This window comes from Strix uralensis, chromosome 5 (genome assembly GCF_047716275.1).
Source record: "Strix uralensis isolate ZFMK-TIS-50842 chromosome 5, bStrUra1, whole genome shotgun sequence".
Classification (NCBI taxonomy): domain Eukaryota; kingdom Metazoa; phylum Chordata; class Aves; order Strigiformes; family Strigidae; genus Strix; species Strix uralensis.
In genome coordinates this window covers 39,204,096-39,219,730 of record NC_133976.1, presented here as the reverse complement: position 1 = coordinate 39,219,730, position 15,635 = coordinate 39,204,096, and the positions used below count along the sequence as shown (strand labels likewise).

The 15,635-nt window shown below is 40.1% G+C and overlaps 1 protein-coding gene across 1 annotated transcript; it reads left to right on the top strand.

Annotated features, from left to right (window-relative positions):
• Positions 1-567: 567 nt before the first annotated feature.
• LLPH (LLP homolog, long-term synaptic facilitation factor) lies at positions 568-4,798 on the top strand. The gene is made up of 3 exons (XM_074870512.1): positions 568-638; positions 760-943; positions 3,908-4,798. Exons 2-3 carry the CDS (start codon positions 763-765, stop codon positions 4,069-4,071), a joined length of 345 nt encoding a protein of 114 aa, XP_074726613.1. The 5' UTR covers positions 568-638; positions 760-762; the 3' UTR covers positions 4,072-4,798.
• Positions 4,799-15,635: the final 10,837 nt, after the last annotated feature.

The window sequence follows — 15,635 nt, the reverse complement described above, 5'->3', positions numbered from 1 at the left end:
TGCTTTCCAGGCTGTTGAAATGCTGGGAGGGTGGGCGGGGTAAAAACAGTTTTGAAAGGCTTTCCTACTTCATATTCAGTGTTGAAGTATTGCTACCCCTCGCCGGTCATGTCAGTGCGAGGTTAGCAAAGAGGCAGGGCAGTGCTTGGGGAACGTCCCGCCGCGAGCAGCGACACTGTCAGCTCTCCGTGCTGGGACTTGACTGAGGCTGTTGAAACCCAACTGCGAATTGTTTTGAGCAGCTGTGATGATTTCGCTCTTCCGTCTTAGGGTTTCATTAAGAAATGTGTGGCAGTAGCTACGAATAAAACTTCACTTGTTTTCCTAGTATGAAACGTGTTTATTTTTTCATCCATACCCGCCGCCCTCTCCACGCAGCGGTGGCTGGCCACCGTTTCACGCCAGCGGCACAAGCAGGCAGCTGGAGGGCGCCGGAGCTCGCCTTCCTTCCGCCGGTGGCGGCCGGGAGCCGGAGCGGCGGCGCGCGCGGTCGGAGAGTTACGGTAGAACCGGCCGCCCGGCGGGGAGCGGGGAGCTCGTAGGGGGGCGGGGCCTGGCGGGTCGGCCCGCCCCGCGCATGCGCGGGCAGCCAGAGCCGCCCGGTTCGCGGAGGACGGCGGGGCTCGCGCGCGGCTGGGGTGAGTGGGGGGAGGGGCGCCCACGGGTCCGCGCGCTGCCCGGCCGACTTAATGGCGTTTTAACGGCTCCTGTGCCCTGCGCTTGCTTCGCCCTCACTGTTTCCCTCTTCCCTCCCCCTAGGAGATGGCGAAGAGCCTGAGGAGCAAATGGAGGAGGAAGATGCGGGCGGAGAAGAGGAAAAAGAACGCGCCCAAGGAGCTGGAGAGGCTGAAGAAGATCCTCGGAACCAGCGCGGATGTCGTCATGGAGGAGGTCAAGGAGGTGGCGACCGTGCTGCCCCCCAAGAAGGTCCTCGAGCAGGGGGGTGAGTTGGGCTCTCGCTGGGCGGCGCTGGAGCTACGGGGAGGGCCCGCCTGGCGAACCAGACCGGGCCTCGCGGGAGGCCGGGGTGCCGCGCCGGCTGTCGCGGGCCCTGGGTTACCCAAGACCTGCCTGCTGGTCGCCCGGCTGCCTTCTCCTATCCCTCGTCACGCTCCTAGCGTGTTTTTCACTCTACCAGTTTCTTCTGTTGTAGTCACCCACGTGCAGGGACGACTTGGGGTATTGCTCTGGCTTTCACTGTCGTGATCAGATCTAGGATTATTCCAGGTCAAGAATAGTGAGTTGGAAAACCAAATTTTTTATCTTTTAAAGCCAAAAGACGTTATTAAATCAATGAATCTGGTCATCTCACAGCATTAACCATCTGTATTGCATCTGTTCACTTGTGGAACAAGCTTATTAAGTTCTGATTTAAAGTATGTAGTATCTCATAAATTGACATCTCTTTGTGAAGACAGGTGAATGAGGATTCACAGTATGATATTGGCAGTTGAACTGGAGATAGGATATATTTTCCCTTCTAGTGTGAGGGGGACACTAAATATATAATAAAAGTTGGGCCTAAATCTAAAGTAATTTTTTTAGAGATTTTGTCAATAATAGAGTGATTATTTTTTTCCCCTCTTTAACTGTACTGTCTCAAGGTAGGGGTAGTAAGGACCCTGGTTTTGTATGCTAATTAATGCCACATTGCACACGGTGTGGGAGTGGGTGGCATTAGGTGAGTACAGATAACGCCATCTTCCTCTCTGTTGCTTGAATAGGATGTAATCTGTAAAGGAAATAACCCAGAAAGTGGTAACAAAGGTTTTAAATAGCTACATATTGGATAGGAGTCAGAAAGACACCTTTTCTCCAAAACTGCAGTCTTAAACTAAATCATCATCCTTTTTTCTTCTCCAATTTATGCCACTTAAGCTGTTACTATATTGCTGATGTAAGCTTTTTATGTGGCATGCAGAAGTCTCTTGAGATGCCACAGTGGGGATATAGAATAATGCTAGTAATCACTGTCAGTCACACAGCCAGTTCTGTCAGTGTTTCAGAAATTAGGAGAGGGAAGTGTTGTGAGGATGAATAGCCAAACCTGTAAACTATATTGAAAATGGAAATAGAATGCTATATAAAAATACTTGCCCAATTAAGGGTGGCTTAGAGCATAATTTGTAATTTTGTCCGTGGTTCTGATTTGTCCCATAAACCAGACGTAAAAGTTCTTTATGGGATTGTTAGGACTGAATTTCCAAAATGTTTTAGGGCATTGTCGGCCTACTGATACTGAAGCTGGAGGAAACATCGTCTTCCTAGTTTCTGAAGGAAATGCCTGGCTATCTGTCATTCCTACACCCCCTTCCAACTCTGCTGGCAACTTTTCTACAAGTGGCGAGTTTCACTCAGCCTTTGTAGAGAGATAGCATCCTCAGAAATACCTAAGTGTGTGTATATATATTTATTTCATGAAACAACTACAAGTTTTGTGAAAATGATAGTGTTGTCTTTGAGAGGACTCTTCAGCACTAACTGTGGACACAAGGGAGTTCACATTGCAAAATGTTATAAGGGACTGGAGTAGCTGAAGGTTTCATCCAGAGTAGCACTTTCCATAGATAGGTGAATAATTTTCCAGCCTAGGAAGGTATACAGGTGTGTTAGGGATATTTTCTTGTGGTACTTTAAGGTATTTTTCACAGCACACTGTGAAATATTTTTTTTTTCCAGTTCTTGTTCTTAGAGGGGAAAAAAAAAAAAAAAAAGGTCTGGCTAACCTTTGGTCAAAAATGGTTTTGTAGCTGTTTTTGAAACTTTGTAGGCATGCACATTGTATTTCAAGGTAATCATATCCATTGAGTCTGCTTCAACTACCTACTTGTATAGCTTTTTTTTCTTGGTCCTTTTCTCTTTGTCTTTAACCCCTTTAATGTTTTCTTTAAACCCTTTAAGGTTTTCTTTATGTCCTTTGACCACTTATGTTCAGTAGGTTTCTTCCTTTTACTGATTCCTACAGCATCCTTGACATTGCAAAATATGATGAAAACGTTGTGCTATGTGAACAACTGGTATTTTTTGTCTAGGAGTATTTTAGTTAATATTGCAGCTGACATTTGTTGTGGATGTGCTTTTTCTGCAGTCAAAATTCATGTAACAGATTAACCTCAGTCATATGATAGGACAGGGATCAGAGAAGAATCTTATGTAGAGTTGGTTTTCTTGAGGTATTGATTTTTGATTTTCCTTGAGGTGTTCCCCTTGTAGCCTTGTTGTCTCAGGCGAGACATGACGTTCATGTGGTGTTAGCTAGCTGGGAATACTGTTCTTGGGAGTGACCGTGTCACAGGCAGTCTTCCTGATCCTAGAGATTAGTCCTCCATTTCTGTCTCTAAATATATTAGACTTGACCTCGTGCTCGCTTTTTGAGGCAATTATAGCATCACTGGCTCATGCTTCATACTGTCATTGTATTTCAGCTTTTCTCTTTGTTCTTCTCCTTACTTTCTTTATCTTTTTACTTTCTTCATTTTCCAGTCAAATTAATGTAATTTTTTAGAACAGATCTTAAACGTTACATCATAAAAAGTGTTTAATTGTGCATATGTTTCAGTAAGCCCATGGCTTCCTGTATGGTTGCAGCATTTGGTGGAGACCACACACAATGTTTTTAGACACAGTATTGGAACAGATGGCAGACTAAAGAATAAGGTGCTTTGCCGAGACATGGGCCTTTAGGGAAAATTCTGCATATTTACCATCAGCTGTTGAAGTTCCTGGGTTGCAGTTGTATCGGTTTGAAAAGAGCTTTCAGCGTATAAAGCCTTTAGCTCTCTATGTAGAAATACTGTTGTGTGTAGGGATATTTTTGTATCATTTTTGTGAATCTAGTAATAAAATAGCTTCTATGAAGCTGATTCATGTATTTTGCTCACTATATATAAATACCTTCCTTTTTCAGATGACTGCAAAATGGACATAGATAATAAACGAAACAAGAAAACGCTTCTGGACCAGCATGGACAGTACCCAATATGGATGAATTCCAGGCAGAGAAAGAAGCTGAAGGCACAGCGTGTTAAAGGGAAAAAAAAATCAAAACTAGCCAAAGGCCTAGCCTGGTAAAGTCAGTTTTGTAAGATCATGAATTTTTTACTCGCAAAATAAATATCCTAAATAAGTACGTGATATTTTTGTGCTTGGCCATCGAGTATAATTAGTATACTAGTTAGTATACATGTAACACCGAGTGTTACATGAACTTTTGAAGAGACTGTTAGGCCAGCAAATGATGAAAGCAATATCAATTGGGTGTCTGCCAAACTTGGAAAAAAAATAAAAATACAAAAAGCAAGCTGAGTGCCTTTGAATAGACTGTGGTTACCTGTTTTCTTGAGGGGGGAGGGTCTTCATCTTTTATATTGTGGACGCTGAAAACGCTAAAAGAAATCCTGGAAATAATGAAACTGTAAATGTTTTTTGTACTGTGGTCTTTGTCAGTGTAACTTGTCTTTTACTAAATTTAACCAAAGGATTCTGTAAACTAGCCTATCCTCTAAATTATTCTGCAAAATTACTTTTGTTGCACTGATTTGTGTTGCTTTTAACATATGGTAATTAACGAAAATGGGCTTTTAACATGTAACTTAAAAGAGATTATACACTGAAATCAACAGCAAGGCTTCATGAAACTTCTGTAAGTAAAAAGACAGTGTCAGTCTGACTAATTCACAAAGAGAAAGTTGTTGGAACAAAGAAGTATTTCACTGCTGTCTATAACTAAAATATTGTAGGAACTAAATAACTGAAAGTAAAACTGATTCTTTTATTAAAATGAGAGAATGCAAACACACAGATTGGAACTAATTGTTTTATTTAAGATTTTCCAAGTTTTAGTAAAGTAAATGAGAATTTACTTTTCCCTGTGTATTTTCAGTGGCCTTTTATTCCTCTTAAAATGGTACTCATCTAGCATGCTTTACAGTGTGGGCATAGGATAAAATATTGCATGATTGTGTAACAGATGCCATTTATGTGTGATTAGCTACAGTTGGTTGCGTATTACTCGGCAAGAACATGTGATGACAGATGCAAGAACTAGTTGCCCTGAAAGCTCGTGCTTTTAAAATGTCTCTTATGTCAAGGATGGAAATAATTACAGTACCGGTCCTGCAGTGTGTTGCCTGCTGAAGTACCATTCATCAGTACAGAGCATAACTTTCATCCAGCTTCATCCGAGATGGGATCCACATTCTGTAATTGCCCACAAATTGTGATATGTCTTTTGTGATAACTTGAGCATAGGAAATAGGATTTATTCTTTTTAAAGTAATTATACTAGCTTATACTGTGCTAAAATGCACTAAGAACTCAACCTGATAGAAAATTTTGGGATTTTTCTTGTTAGGGGAAAAATATTTTGTTGCTCAGGTGAAGAACTAGAAAGGTGTTGGAGGAAATACCAGTGCATCTTCTGTTTTCATATACATTGACAATTAATGAGACTTGGCAAGATGTATAGATCAAAGTTAACCAAATTATATGCCATTAATAACTTCGTACTTTAAAAACATTCCCATTAAGTTGATAATATCCTCACTAAAAATAGATGCTTCTCTTAATTCATTTCTTTCTTTTATTAGATAAATGGGTCTAGATTTCAGTATTGAGTATGATAGCATTTAGATTAGTACTACCTTAAAATTGATTAATATGGAAGAAAGTGTTCTTTAAGCTTCATAATTGTGTTTTTCCAGAAATGGAATGGACAGTCAGTATTTCTTTACTATTTTAGTGACATAGGCTGTATTTTGCTTAATGTGTGCTTTGGGGAGTTGTGGAGGGGAGCTTCTTAGGCTTAAGTGCTAACAATTTGGGTTTTTTCTGTAGAGCAAGCACAGTGCTATTTTTGACGTGCTTGTTTGTAAATCAGATTACTTTCGAGCAGCTGCTGGTGGGAAAGCAGACTGCTTTTCCTGAGTGGAGATAATCAGACTGGCAGCGTACACCCATTTAAATGTATTGCTTCAGAGTCAGTTAATTTCATTCTTCAGGTGGACAGCCATACTCTGTGTCCCAGTTTAATCAATTAAGGCTGCCACCGTTGTACTTGCATTACCCTCTCCTCTCTGGAGTTGTTCCAGTTCTGCCTCTGCTTCTTCCTCTAGAAGAGAAGATGATCTGCACAACTGAATACTCTTTATTTCTCCTTTTATGACCTAGCCCAGAGCTTTGTTGCACAAATTTATTAGTCTACTGCTTTTGAGACCAGATTAAGGATTTGACTCTCAAATGAGAGATGGCAGACGCTGCACTGATCTTTTGTTTAGCAGTTGCGTCCTACAGCTGAAACAATACTGGCTGTGTGAGGTGTTCCCTTCATGGTGTTCAGGATGAAGTCAAACAGGTTCACTTAAACTATAGGTATTTTAAGACATCCTGTTTGATTTTTGAGCTGAAACAGAGGATAAGAAAGGAATGAACCGTAGCCTTTGCTGGAAGGTAGTTCTTAGTCTAGTACCAATGTACTGTGTACAACATCGCAGCTCACTCGGGTGAAGCAGAAGTCTCTCTGGGCCAGGAAGGATTTTGAGAGCCCTGCTGGGTGGGATCTATAATCCAGGCTGAAGGCTCGCGTGTAGACAGACAGCAGGAACCTGGCTAGATGTGCAGCACGGTTATAACCTCAGAGGCTGAGTCACAGATGCAGCAGGAAAATGCTACCTTCTAGGGTTTGAGCATATACTATATATGGATATGGTAATTTTGTATTTGAAATTTGCTTTAGATCTGCTTTGAGCAGCTATATTTTTTGAATGTGACTACCAAATTTTTGGTTGTCATTGAATATTTGATTTGCGTTGTTGAATCTGAAACATTCTGTTTGATCACTTCATGAAAAAAATCATTTGTACTTCTTTACAATAGAAATTAACTTAAACATGCTAGGTTTTGGCTGAAATACATGTTTTAAAAGTCCTTAGGGATTTTCAGAGAAGTAAGCTATCTGCCTCTAAACAGCATTCTAATGATACCATAATTTGTTGATCTTTATCTAAAAAAATTTTTTAGGTTGTGATTGAGTTGGTTAAGCAAACTGATGGAAGTCTAAAAGTGTATAACTGAAATGGCACTGTCAGTTCAGTTTTCTGCTGTGTAACTATGCTATTATGAAACTATTTTGTTGAAACTTCCTACCGCTGTAACTCTGCCACCTACCTGCAAAGTGCTGTGGTAGCTGTATTTCATGGATCTGTGAAAGGTGGGGGAAATAACATAGGCAGTTTTGAACTACAAGCATAAATGCCAGAAGTGAAAGAATTAAATACTGTCATTTTATTGAAATGTTTCTGTACTGTAAAATATGTGTGTGTGTATACAGTATAAAAACTGCATTAGCAAATTGCTAAATGTCCTGCAGGTCGTTGGCAGTTTCCTGAGAAGACAACGTCTGCCCTTTTTGACACAGTATGCAAGACTTGGTTTTAAAGTGAGTTATTTCAGATGCCTCAAGTAACTGGTGGTGGTGGTAGTGCAGTTCCTGGGCCTTTCTGGTAACTCATTCCTGCTCTGGGGCACCTGCTTTTCTGCATTGTGTAGTCAGGTGGGTTGGGAGACTAACCTAGCTGAGATACGCTGGAAATATTCCTATTTTCCCCCATTTTTTCAGCTGAATTGGTTTACAACCTTTCTGTACAAAAAGCATTGTCGGTAGGAGGCAATCCAAGACTGGGAACAAATAGCTGGTGAAGGCAGGGCTGTGTGAGACAGTCCTCTTGCTTCAGCACTGATCTCGTGCCACCTTTTCCCTGTGACACTAGCTGCTCTTAATGCAGCCACCACGCAGTGTGGTGTTTTGAAGACGGGGAGAGGTTCTGAAGATTAAGTCAAGCAAATGCACTGAATGGTGGTTTTGAAGGTTATTCAGTGGAGGGTGTAGCATTAGAATAATTGAGGTCAGTGTTCTTTATTTTATAGTCCCTGTTAGGTTTTGCTGTAACACTCAGACAGCTTAGGCTCCACTGGTGCATATAGTTGGCTGTGAGCTTGTACAGATTCTTTCAGTTTGCTTTACCTTTGGCTTTACCTGCAGCTGTCGCTGTGGTTTTAGACTAAATCTGGTTTGGGGAGGTCTAGTACTGGATGGCCACATCCAGAGGATGCAAGGTGCTCCTCTGATACATGGTCACAAATTTTGTTTGCTTTTTAAAAAACAAAAGTAGCCCTCCTTTATCTATACAAAGGCTTTATACTGTATGTCTGTTTCTACTATGCTACCTTTTCCTCCTGCAGCCTGAAAAGTTGCATGGGTTCTAGTGAATTTGCTGGAAGCTGGATGTCTTATCTGTATCAGGTTTGTAGTGTGAACTTGTCGCGTGTTAGAGATTATAGGACTACAGCCTTAGCACCGCAGAAATGCGGGAGGTGCAGAGCAATCTATTCCTCTGAGTGGCATGGTCTTAATTGAGTTATGGCAGTTGTGGGCATGATTAGAGATGAAGCCATAGCTATGAATTGCTCTTTTTCAGGCCAGGGTTTTGCCATCAATTTTAACTTACCTAAGGGTGAGGTTTCAGGGGAGGATTGAGCCATCTGATAGCTCACTGCTGCAGAAAGAGGCTCTTCAACTTTTGCCCATCCCTTCTCCAGCTGCACTGCCCAATTCATGATTTCCTACTTCAGGAGAAAGAGACATTGGGATTTTTTTTTTTTTTTCCTGAGCTAAAAGTGAGAGAGGATCATAACTTTCTTCAGTTTGATAAACACTGCACAGTTCTGACAAGCCCCACGCTCCCCCTGTGCTTTTATTCTTCCCACACTACTACAGTGTTCTGATTTCAACTTTCCCTTATCAATAGCAACAGTAGTCAAAGGGAAAGAGAAGGCAGAACGGGAAGAGGACGATTTTTGCGCTGCCCCCTCTCTTCCTAATCACTTTAACATCACTCTCACATACAAAAGGTCTGAAATGTTAGAAACAGGACATGGTATGGCGACAGAGGGTTGTGTATCAACGGTCCTACGCAAGGTAGCGTGAGGTCTGCTTTATGAAGGGCTTGTATACTGAGAGCAAACAAGCAGTGACTTGTTTTCCTCCAATTTCAGTCTAGTCAACTATTCAGGAGACTATGAAGGTTATGAGATTCTGGTTTGGTAAACTACTACTTAGCATCTTTTCTCCCTAATTGCACTTAATTTTCTTGCAAGGCTTCTAATGTCTGGGTGTAGATTTTATAGCATTTTTAAACTTTGCTTTTAACCAGAAATTGGGTTTGTGGACAGTATTTCAGAATATGAAGGCACATTTTTTGTCTTCAGTACTGCTCATCCAACTCAGTCCAGCTGATCCATTCATAGCAGTTGCCGTTATGTAAAACATGTACCATGTCTCTTTTTTGAAAGCTGACAAATTCATAATGTATAGGTGCAATAGCTATTCCATGCTACAGCTTGCTACCTTGAGTCTTTACATTACTTCGACAACAGACATTCTGTAAGCTTGGCTTTGACGGATTCTAACATCTGTGAATGCAGGAAGAACTTTTTAGATCTATTGATTGCACCTCCTGGCCTGGCACTATAAGCCTTACAGTTAATTTCTGTCCATTTTGCTTCTGCAAAATGTGACAGAACTCAGTGCAGAGCAGATCAGAGCTGCAGTTTGTCTCAAGTGAATACAAAAGATTTCTGTGAAGGATTAGAGGGAGGGCTGTGTTTCAACAGCTTCTTGCTCATAGTCTCAGGATTAGATCATGACCACTACTGCTACTGAATATCCTCACTCCAAATGCAAAATTCAAGTTGGTTCACTTAATATAAAAAATATGTGCAAAAAGATACTTTAAACTGATTGTGAGAATTAAGAAAGGTATGATATGTTGCTTTTTTCTGAACTACTTGCACCCTCTGGAAGGTGGTATTGTCAGAGGATGCAACGAAAGCAGCCAGAGACCAAAGTGCAGTAGGTTATGTGGGAAGCTGATGGTGGAGCTGCAGACTGACCTGTCTGAACCCCAGTCTAGTGCCCTCAGACACTTTGATTATTTTTTCTCTCCTAAATGTTCTTAAGGCTGTCTGACTTCTTGTGAAAATGACACAAAGTTAGCCATGCTTATTCTAGAGCAACTGCAGCCAAAGTGTGGTCCATGTACTTGCCTGGACTGCTCATCGTAGCCTTGGTTGTTGCTGTGTGGAAGAGCAAAAAATTTTAATTCCCTGAGTGTAAGACCAGTGTGTAAGATCATCCATGGGAAAGACTACAGGTTGGTCTACTGATACAGTAACTTTAGGAACCATTGCTCTAATATATAGAGACACCTACATTTTTATCCATCCTTTTTAAACAGGTAACTGTGCATGTCAAGCACTATGTCTTCTCTTTTTCTCTTGAGGGAGAAAATTGCATGTGGATTTCTTGTTATTTTGCTTGCTGTTTAAAATGAGTACTAACCTGCAAAGTCCTCTAAGTGTCCAGTATTTTAGAAAGATTGTTATAAAACTTAGATAATTTGTGGTTCTGTTTCCTTAGCCAACCGGTAAGATGCTAACAGCCAACGAATGTCCTTAACACATGCTATCAAAGCTTATCTCCAGAATTTCATCCCCTGAAAATTGTAGACATTGGAGTTTCAGGAGTCTTTTTTTTTTTTTTTTTCCTTCTCTCCTATGGAAAAGCAGCTTTTTGTCTAACTCCTTAACAAGCTCCTGACAGATACTCCCAGCAGTGGGAACTGAATCTGTGCTTCCATGTCTGGAGATTGCCCTGTAACAGTGGCGGGAGGTGGAGGAAGCAAGAGGTATGCCGGCCGGTGTATTGCCCTGGCTGCCACCTCAGCATTTCACTGTCCATAACAGCGTCATTCCAATTCACCAGTATTGAGAGAGACGGGATTATCTCTCGTAGCGCTCACTGGCATCACCTCCTAAAAGCGATTCAAATTCAACAGTGACACGGATGAAATTAGTGGCTTCAGCCCTTTTCCCCCTAAACGTATTGCTGGCATCACCCACCGGACCAACTCTGGATGTTTAGGGAAACACGCTGTGACGAATGGTGCTCCGTGCACTGAGCAATCCGAGCAGGAGCCTGCCCTGCCCGTCCCGGCCCCGCGCTGTGGGCCGGGAGCCTTCCCGGGCCCGGCCTTTGCCTCGGACGCCGCTGCCCGGTGGGTGGCACCGACGCCGGCGGGAGCACGGAGGCCCCGGCCCGGCCCTGCCCGGCCCTGCGGGCAGCAGGAGGGAGCCAGACCAGCCTTTGAACGTGTTCCCAGGTGAAGGGCCGTGCGAGAAACCACGTCTCTAACACCCTGTACATTATTATTTTTCGGTTAAGAAATAGCATTAGTTTCCGATCGGGGCACGTATTAACTGCAGGAAAACGCTGTGTGTGTTGCAGAATACTGCGATATTCCGCAATAGTCTGTGGGGGTTTGCTGTGGGTATCCCTAGTGCTCTTAGGTTCACCCTTTTCCTAACTGCCTGAAAAACTGCTAAAATTATTGTCAGATATTTGGTCCCAAGGAGTGACATTTAAATGTGTAAAACCACTTCATATTTTTACTGATTTCAGTTATCCTTTACAAATATACTAAAAGTGCTACTTGGTGTGAATGCTTCCCCAACCTACTTTTTTTTTTATCCTTAAACATGTCATTTTTCCAGAAAAGGAGACAAAGCGATCCACGACTACTTGATATATAGTGTTTTGTTTTTAGAAAGGTTCTTGAAAAGCCTCTTATCAATCAACTGAAATGTTTTAATGAAAATTTCAGAAACTCAGTGGAAAGAGAGTTGTTATATATTTGCTTGGTTTATTTGGATTTTAAAATCTCCATGTGGTGATTTCAACTAAGGTCCTGTGTCAGGGAAACCCAGAAGTGAAGTTGACCAGAGACAAGTTAAAATGCCTGTGTTGTTTTCATTGTCCAAATGTAATGATGTGCAATAATTTAAACCAGCAGTTTCACATGGTTAAAAATGAATTGAATTTTTTAAAATTCTAAAAGTAACCTCAGAAACACCAAAAAGGATAACAGTTTGTGTTAGGTTAGCATTAGTTTTGAAACTACAAAAACTGTTTTCTGTGCATTCACCAGAAAAAAAGTTTTTAATTTTAGGAATGCATAGAAAAAAATTTTGTTCTCATACTACCAACAAACAGTGTTACAACAAAGGCATCCTTTCCTGCAACTATCATTGAAGCTGAGAAAAATAAAATAATCTTATGTGTGTCAGGATTAAGATACAAGCAAGATAATACAAAATTAGAAAAAAACCATTTTTAAAAGTACAAGATTCACTCTGTAATAAAAACACAGGAAAAAAATGTTTCTTTATCTAAACAGTCATTTAAAAAACAAATATGCAGTGATACAGCTGAACAAATTTATGGAATAATATTTAAAACTGAAAAATATTTTTTAAATTATAAGAAAATAAATGTTGCTTAACTTGGAGAAATAGATTCCTACTTGAAAAAATGTAAGTTAGATATAAATTTATTTTACATAAATATATGCAAATAAACCACATTTATGTTGTATCTAAACTTGCCAATTTCAGCGGATGGGAATTTTGCTATTACTTTGCCTGTAAACAAAGATTAAAGGTTAAAAAATAATAGAGAAGCTGAAGTTCCAGCTTTCTTTAAAGAACAAGAAATGAAAATAAAATGTGCAAAAAAGTTTTTGCAAGACTTTTTCAAATGTAAATTAAACTTCGAAATACATTTGAAAAGTTTTAAAAGATTATTATTATGATATTCTCTTTCATTCCCAATCTCTACATTTTAAGATCTTATTTCTTTCAGAAACCCCACTAACACAGAAATGTAAACCAACAAATGCAGCTTCTGGTCCACCCTGATATCTTTAGAGATTGTTTCATGAGAAACAGAGGACCCATAGCTTTCATTCACTTCTAGATGTAATGTGAATTTGCTGTGGTAGGAAATGAAATAATTTCCAAAATGATTTTTCCCAAGTATCTTTTTGCGTTAAACAGGGTTTGGATTCAGTGGCTCCTAATGAATTTGGATATGTTAACAGTGACTGGATCATATCCAAATATGACTTGATGGGAAAGCCATTAGTTTTCTTCCCTGAGGTTACACTGGGATCCCATCTGGTGATTGCTAATAAATGTGGATATGTTCTGGAAAAAAAAAAAAAAGCTTGTATTGGATTCTAGTATGAATTACTGGGAGTGCAGTTTCTTGAAGTTTTGTTCATGTACTTCAGGGAAGTTGAGTTTGGAGTACCTTAAAACGACAAAAGAAACATGTTGCTCACATGACATAAGCCTTCAGTTAATTTTTTTTGTTCTGTAGCAATTGTTTTTACAACAGAATTGTGTTTAAGATCAGCAGAAATGTATCATGATGTAAAAACACTTGGAGAAAATCAAAAGCAAAACCAGTCATTAAAAGCAATTTTATGTTTGATTGTAGCTACCAAGTGCTTACTCTAAAATAACAACTTTGCCAGTGCCTGAGCAACTTTTCTCCTTAGTGGGATGAAATCTAAATCCCATTCATCTTTTCTCTGAACCACCCAGGGCACTTAGGCAAGCTGTTTCGTTTTTATATGCAGTGTTAGAGAGAAAATCTTGATGAACAGAAACATATGTTTGTCTCAACAAAGAGGAAATGCTCATCTATTTTCAAAATCCTATTAATTCTTGGAAAATACAGCAGTACATTTAAAATAGTAAGGCTAATGATTGTATGCAACATGTTATTTGTGAACACTACAACTATTAATTACATGAAGGGAAAGATTACATTTCTTTCATAAAGAAAAAATTCTGTTGTTCAGCTTTTTTTTTTTTTTCTTGACAAACCAATTATTAGCCAGGGCAAATTGACCCTGGCTGTGATCAAAGGAGCAATTCATCTCATCCTGCAGCGTAACAACTATCTGTTGTTGCAGAATGTGCAGGTTGTCTTTAGCTGCCAACCCCATCCAGGCATGAGAAAAGGGAGTGAGGAAAAACCTATAAAGCCCAAAATAAAACTGTGGATTCTTCTGGTTCTTGTCAGGTTCAGTTACAGTGGGACAGAAACAGCAGTAAATTCACTGAGGCTCTATCAGGTCAAAATAGCTCCATTATAAATATCATTCGTATAAACCATGTGGGTGAGAGAGAAACTGTCAGAAGAAGGGAAGAGAAAATAGGTCTTCTGCACTTCAATAAATTGTATGATGTTTTTATAGATTATAACACAGAAAATTAAAACAACATATGTGTGAATGCATGTATGAGTGCATACCCACACAATAGTATTAGCTTAAACATTCAAATGTTATAAATCCAAATATTTCACTTTAATAAAATATAGATATTTCAGTGACTGTAGATAAAATTAGAGTATGGTATAAATCTAGAACAAGAGCTTTGAATAAGTGTTTTGCATTTTCCTCAGGAGTTGACTCAATGACTTGAAGTGCTTCTGATAGGATGAATGACATAGTCCCACTTAGTTTTGCAACTGGTGAGTAGCTCAGAGGGTTGTGATCATTAAAGGTGATGACCTTTAAAGGTGATGGGAAGGTGATGACCAAAGCCCTTGTTTACCTACACTGTTGACAGAAGAACATTGTTTCCTATGTTTCCCTGCTGTATTTGAAATTATCAGTAAGAATCTTAATGACATACAATTTTTCCAAGTTCTCTGTGCTTGATGTTGATGTGTTTGGGTTTTTTAGGTTTTGAGATGCCTTGACACTATTATTGCAGTACAATTAACAATTAATTTACATGAAATAACTAGAAGTTGCCAGATGATAATTGTCCTGGTTTAGCCAGGATAGGGTTAAGTTTCCCCAGCAGTGGGGGGGAAGCTCTACCCGGGTTATTCAATACCATGCTGACGTCACCTCCTGGCGCCCAAGTGCGGGAGCGCGGGAGAGTCGGTTAACGCGTGTGTTATGCCATCTCTCTGCTCTCACTGCTGTATCGGTAGATATCTTGCTCTGTTCATTGTTATTACTGTTATTGTTATTGTTGTTGTTTGTTGTGTTGCTGTTGCACTGTTGTATTAAACCTCTCCTTATCTCTGTATTTCACTCCCTTTGTGGGGGAGGGGCAGCGGCCACGTGGTCTCAGACCCCGGCAGGGACTAAACCACCACAATAATGCACTTCCCCTCCTTTCCAACCTCAGCTAGATCTAGAGCAGTGTCTTAGCTACCAGAGTTCATTAACTAGTGAGAGGTTAATATATATACGTTGGTTCAGTAAAGCATAAATGAGAGAGAACACACTAGCAAAACGATTAGCATTGCAATGACTACAGCTGTACAATAACAGAATAGGAATACATTAAAATTATGGGAGTGCACAAAAGCTTTTAACAAGGGAATTAGCTTTGTTACAGAAGTTCATGAGAAGTGAAGCTGTGTACAGATTGCATGTCATCTACCAAAATGAGTAAATCTGTTTTCTTCTTAAAAATTGTCATACTTTTGGGCACACCACTAACTTTGAGCTTTATTTAAAAAAAAAAAAAAAAAAAAAATCAAGTGTTTTTCTTGCCACTGCCTCTTGATTTCTTGCCCAGGGGAGCTGAGGTCATTGAGTTCTACTGTCAATGTTGTGCATTTGCTGGTTTAGGTCCCGAGTCAACTAAACACAGAGATACTTGCTTAACTTCAAAGGGGTAAACCATGAGATTCGAGATAAGGTTGGTAC

Coding starts and splice junctions, on each gene's coding strand:
- LLPH (XM_074870512.1), top strand. CDS start 763: ATGGCGAAGAGCCTGAGGAGCAAATGGAGGAGGAAGATGCGGGCGGAG. Junction 944..3,907: donor GAAGGTCCTCGAGCAGGGGG/GTGAGTTGGGCT, acceptor TTCCTTTTTCAG/ATGACTGCAAAATGGACATA.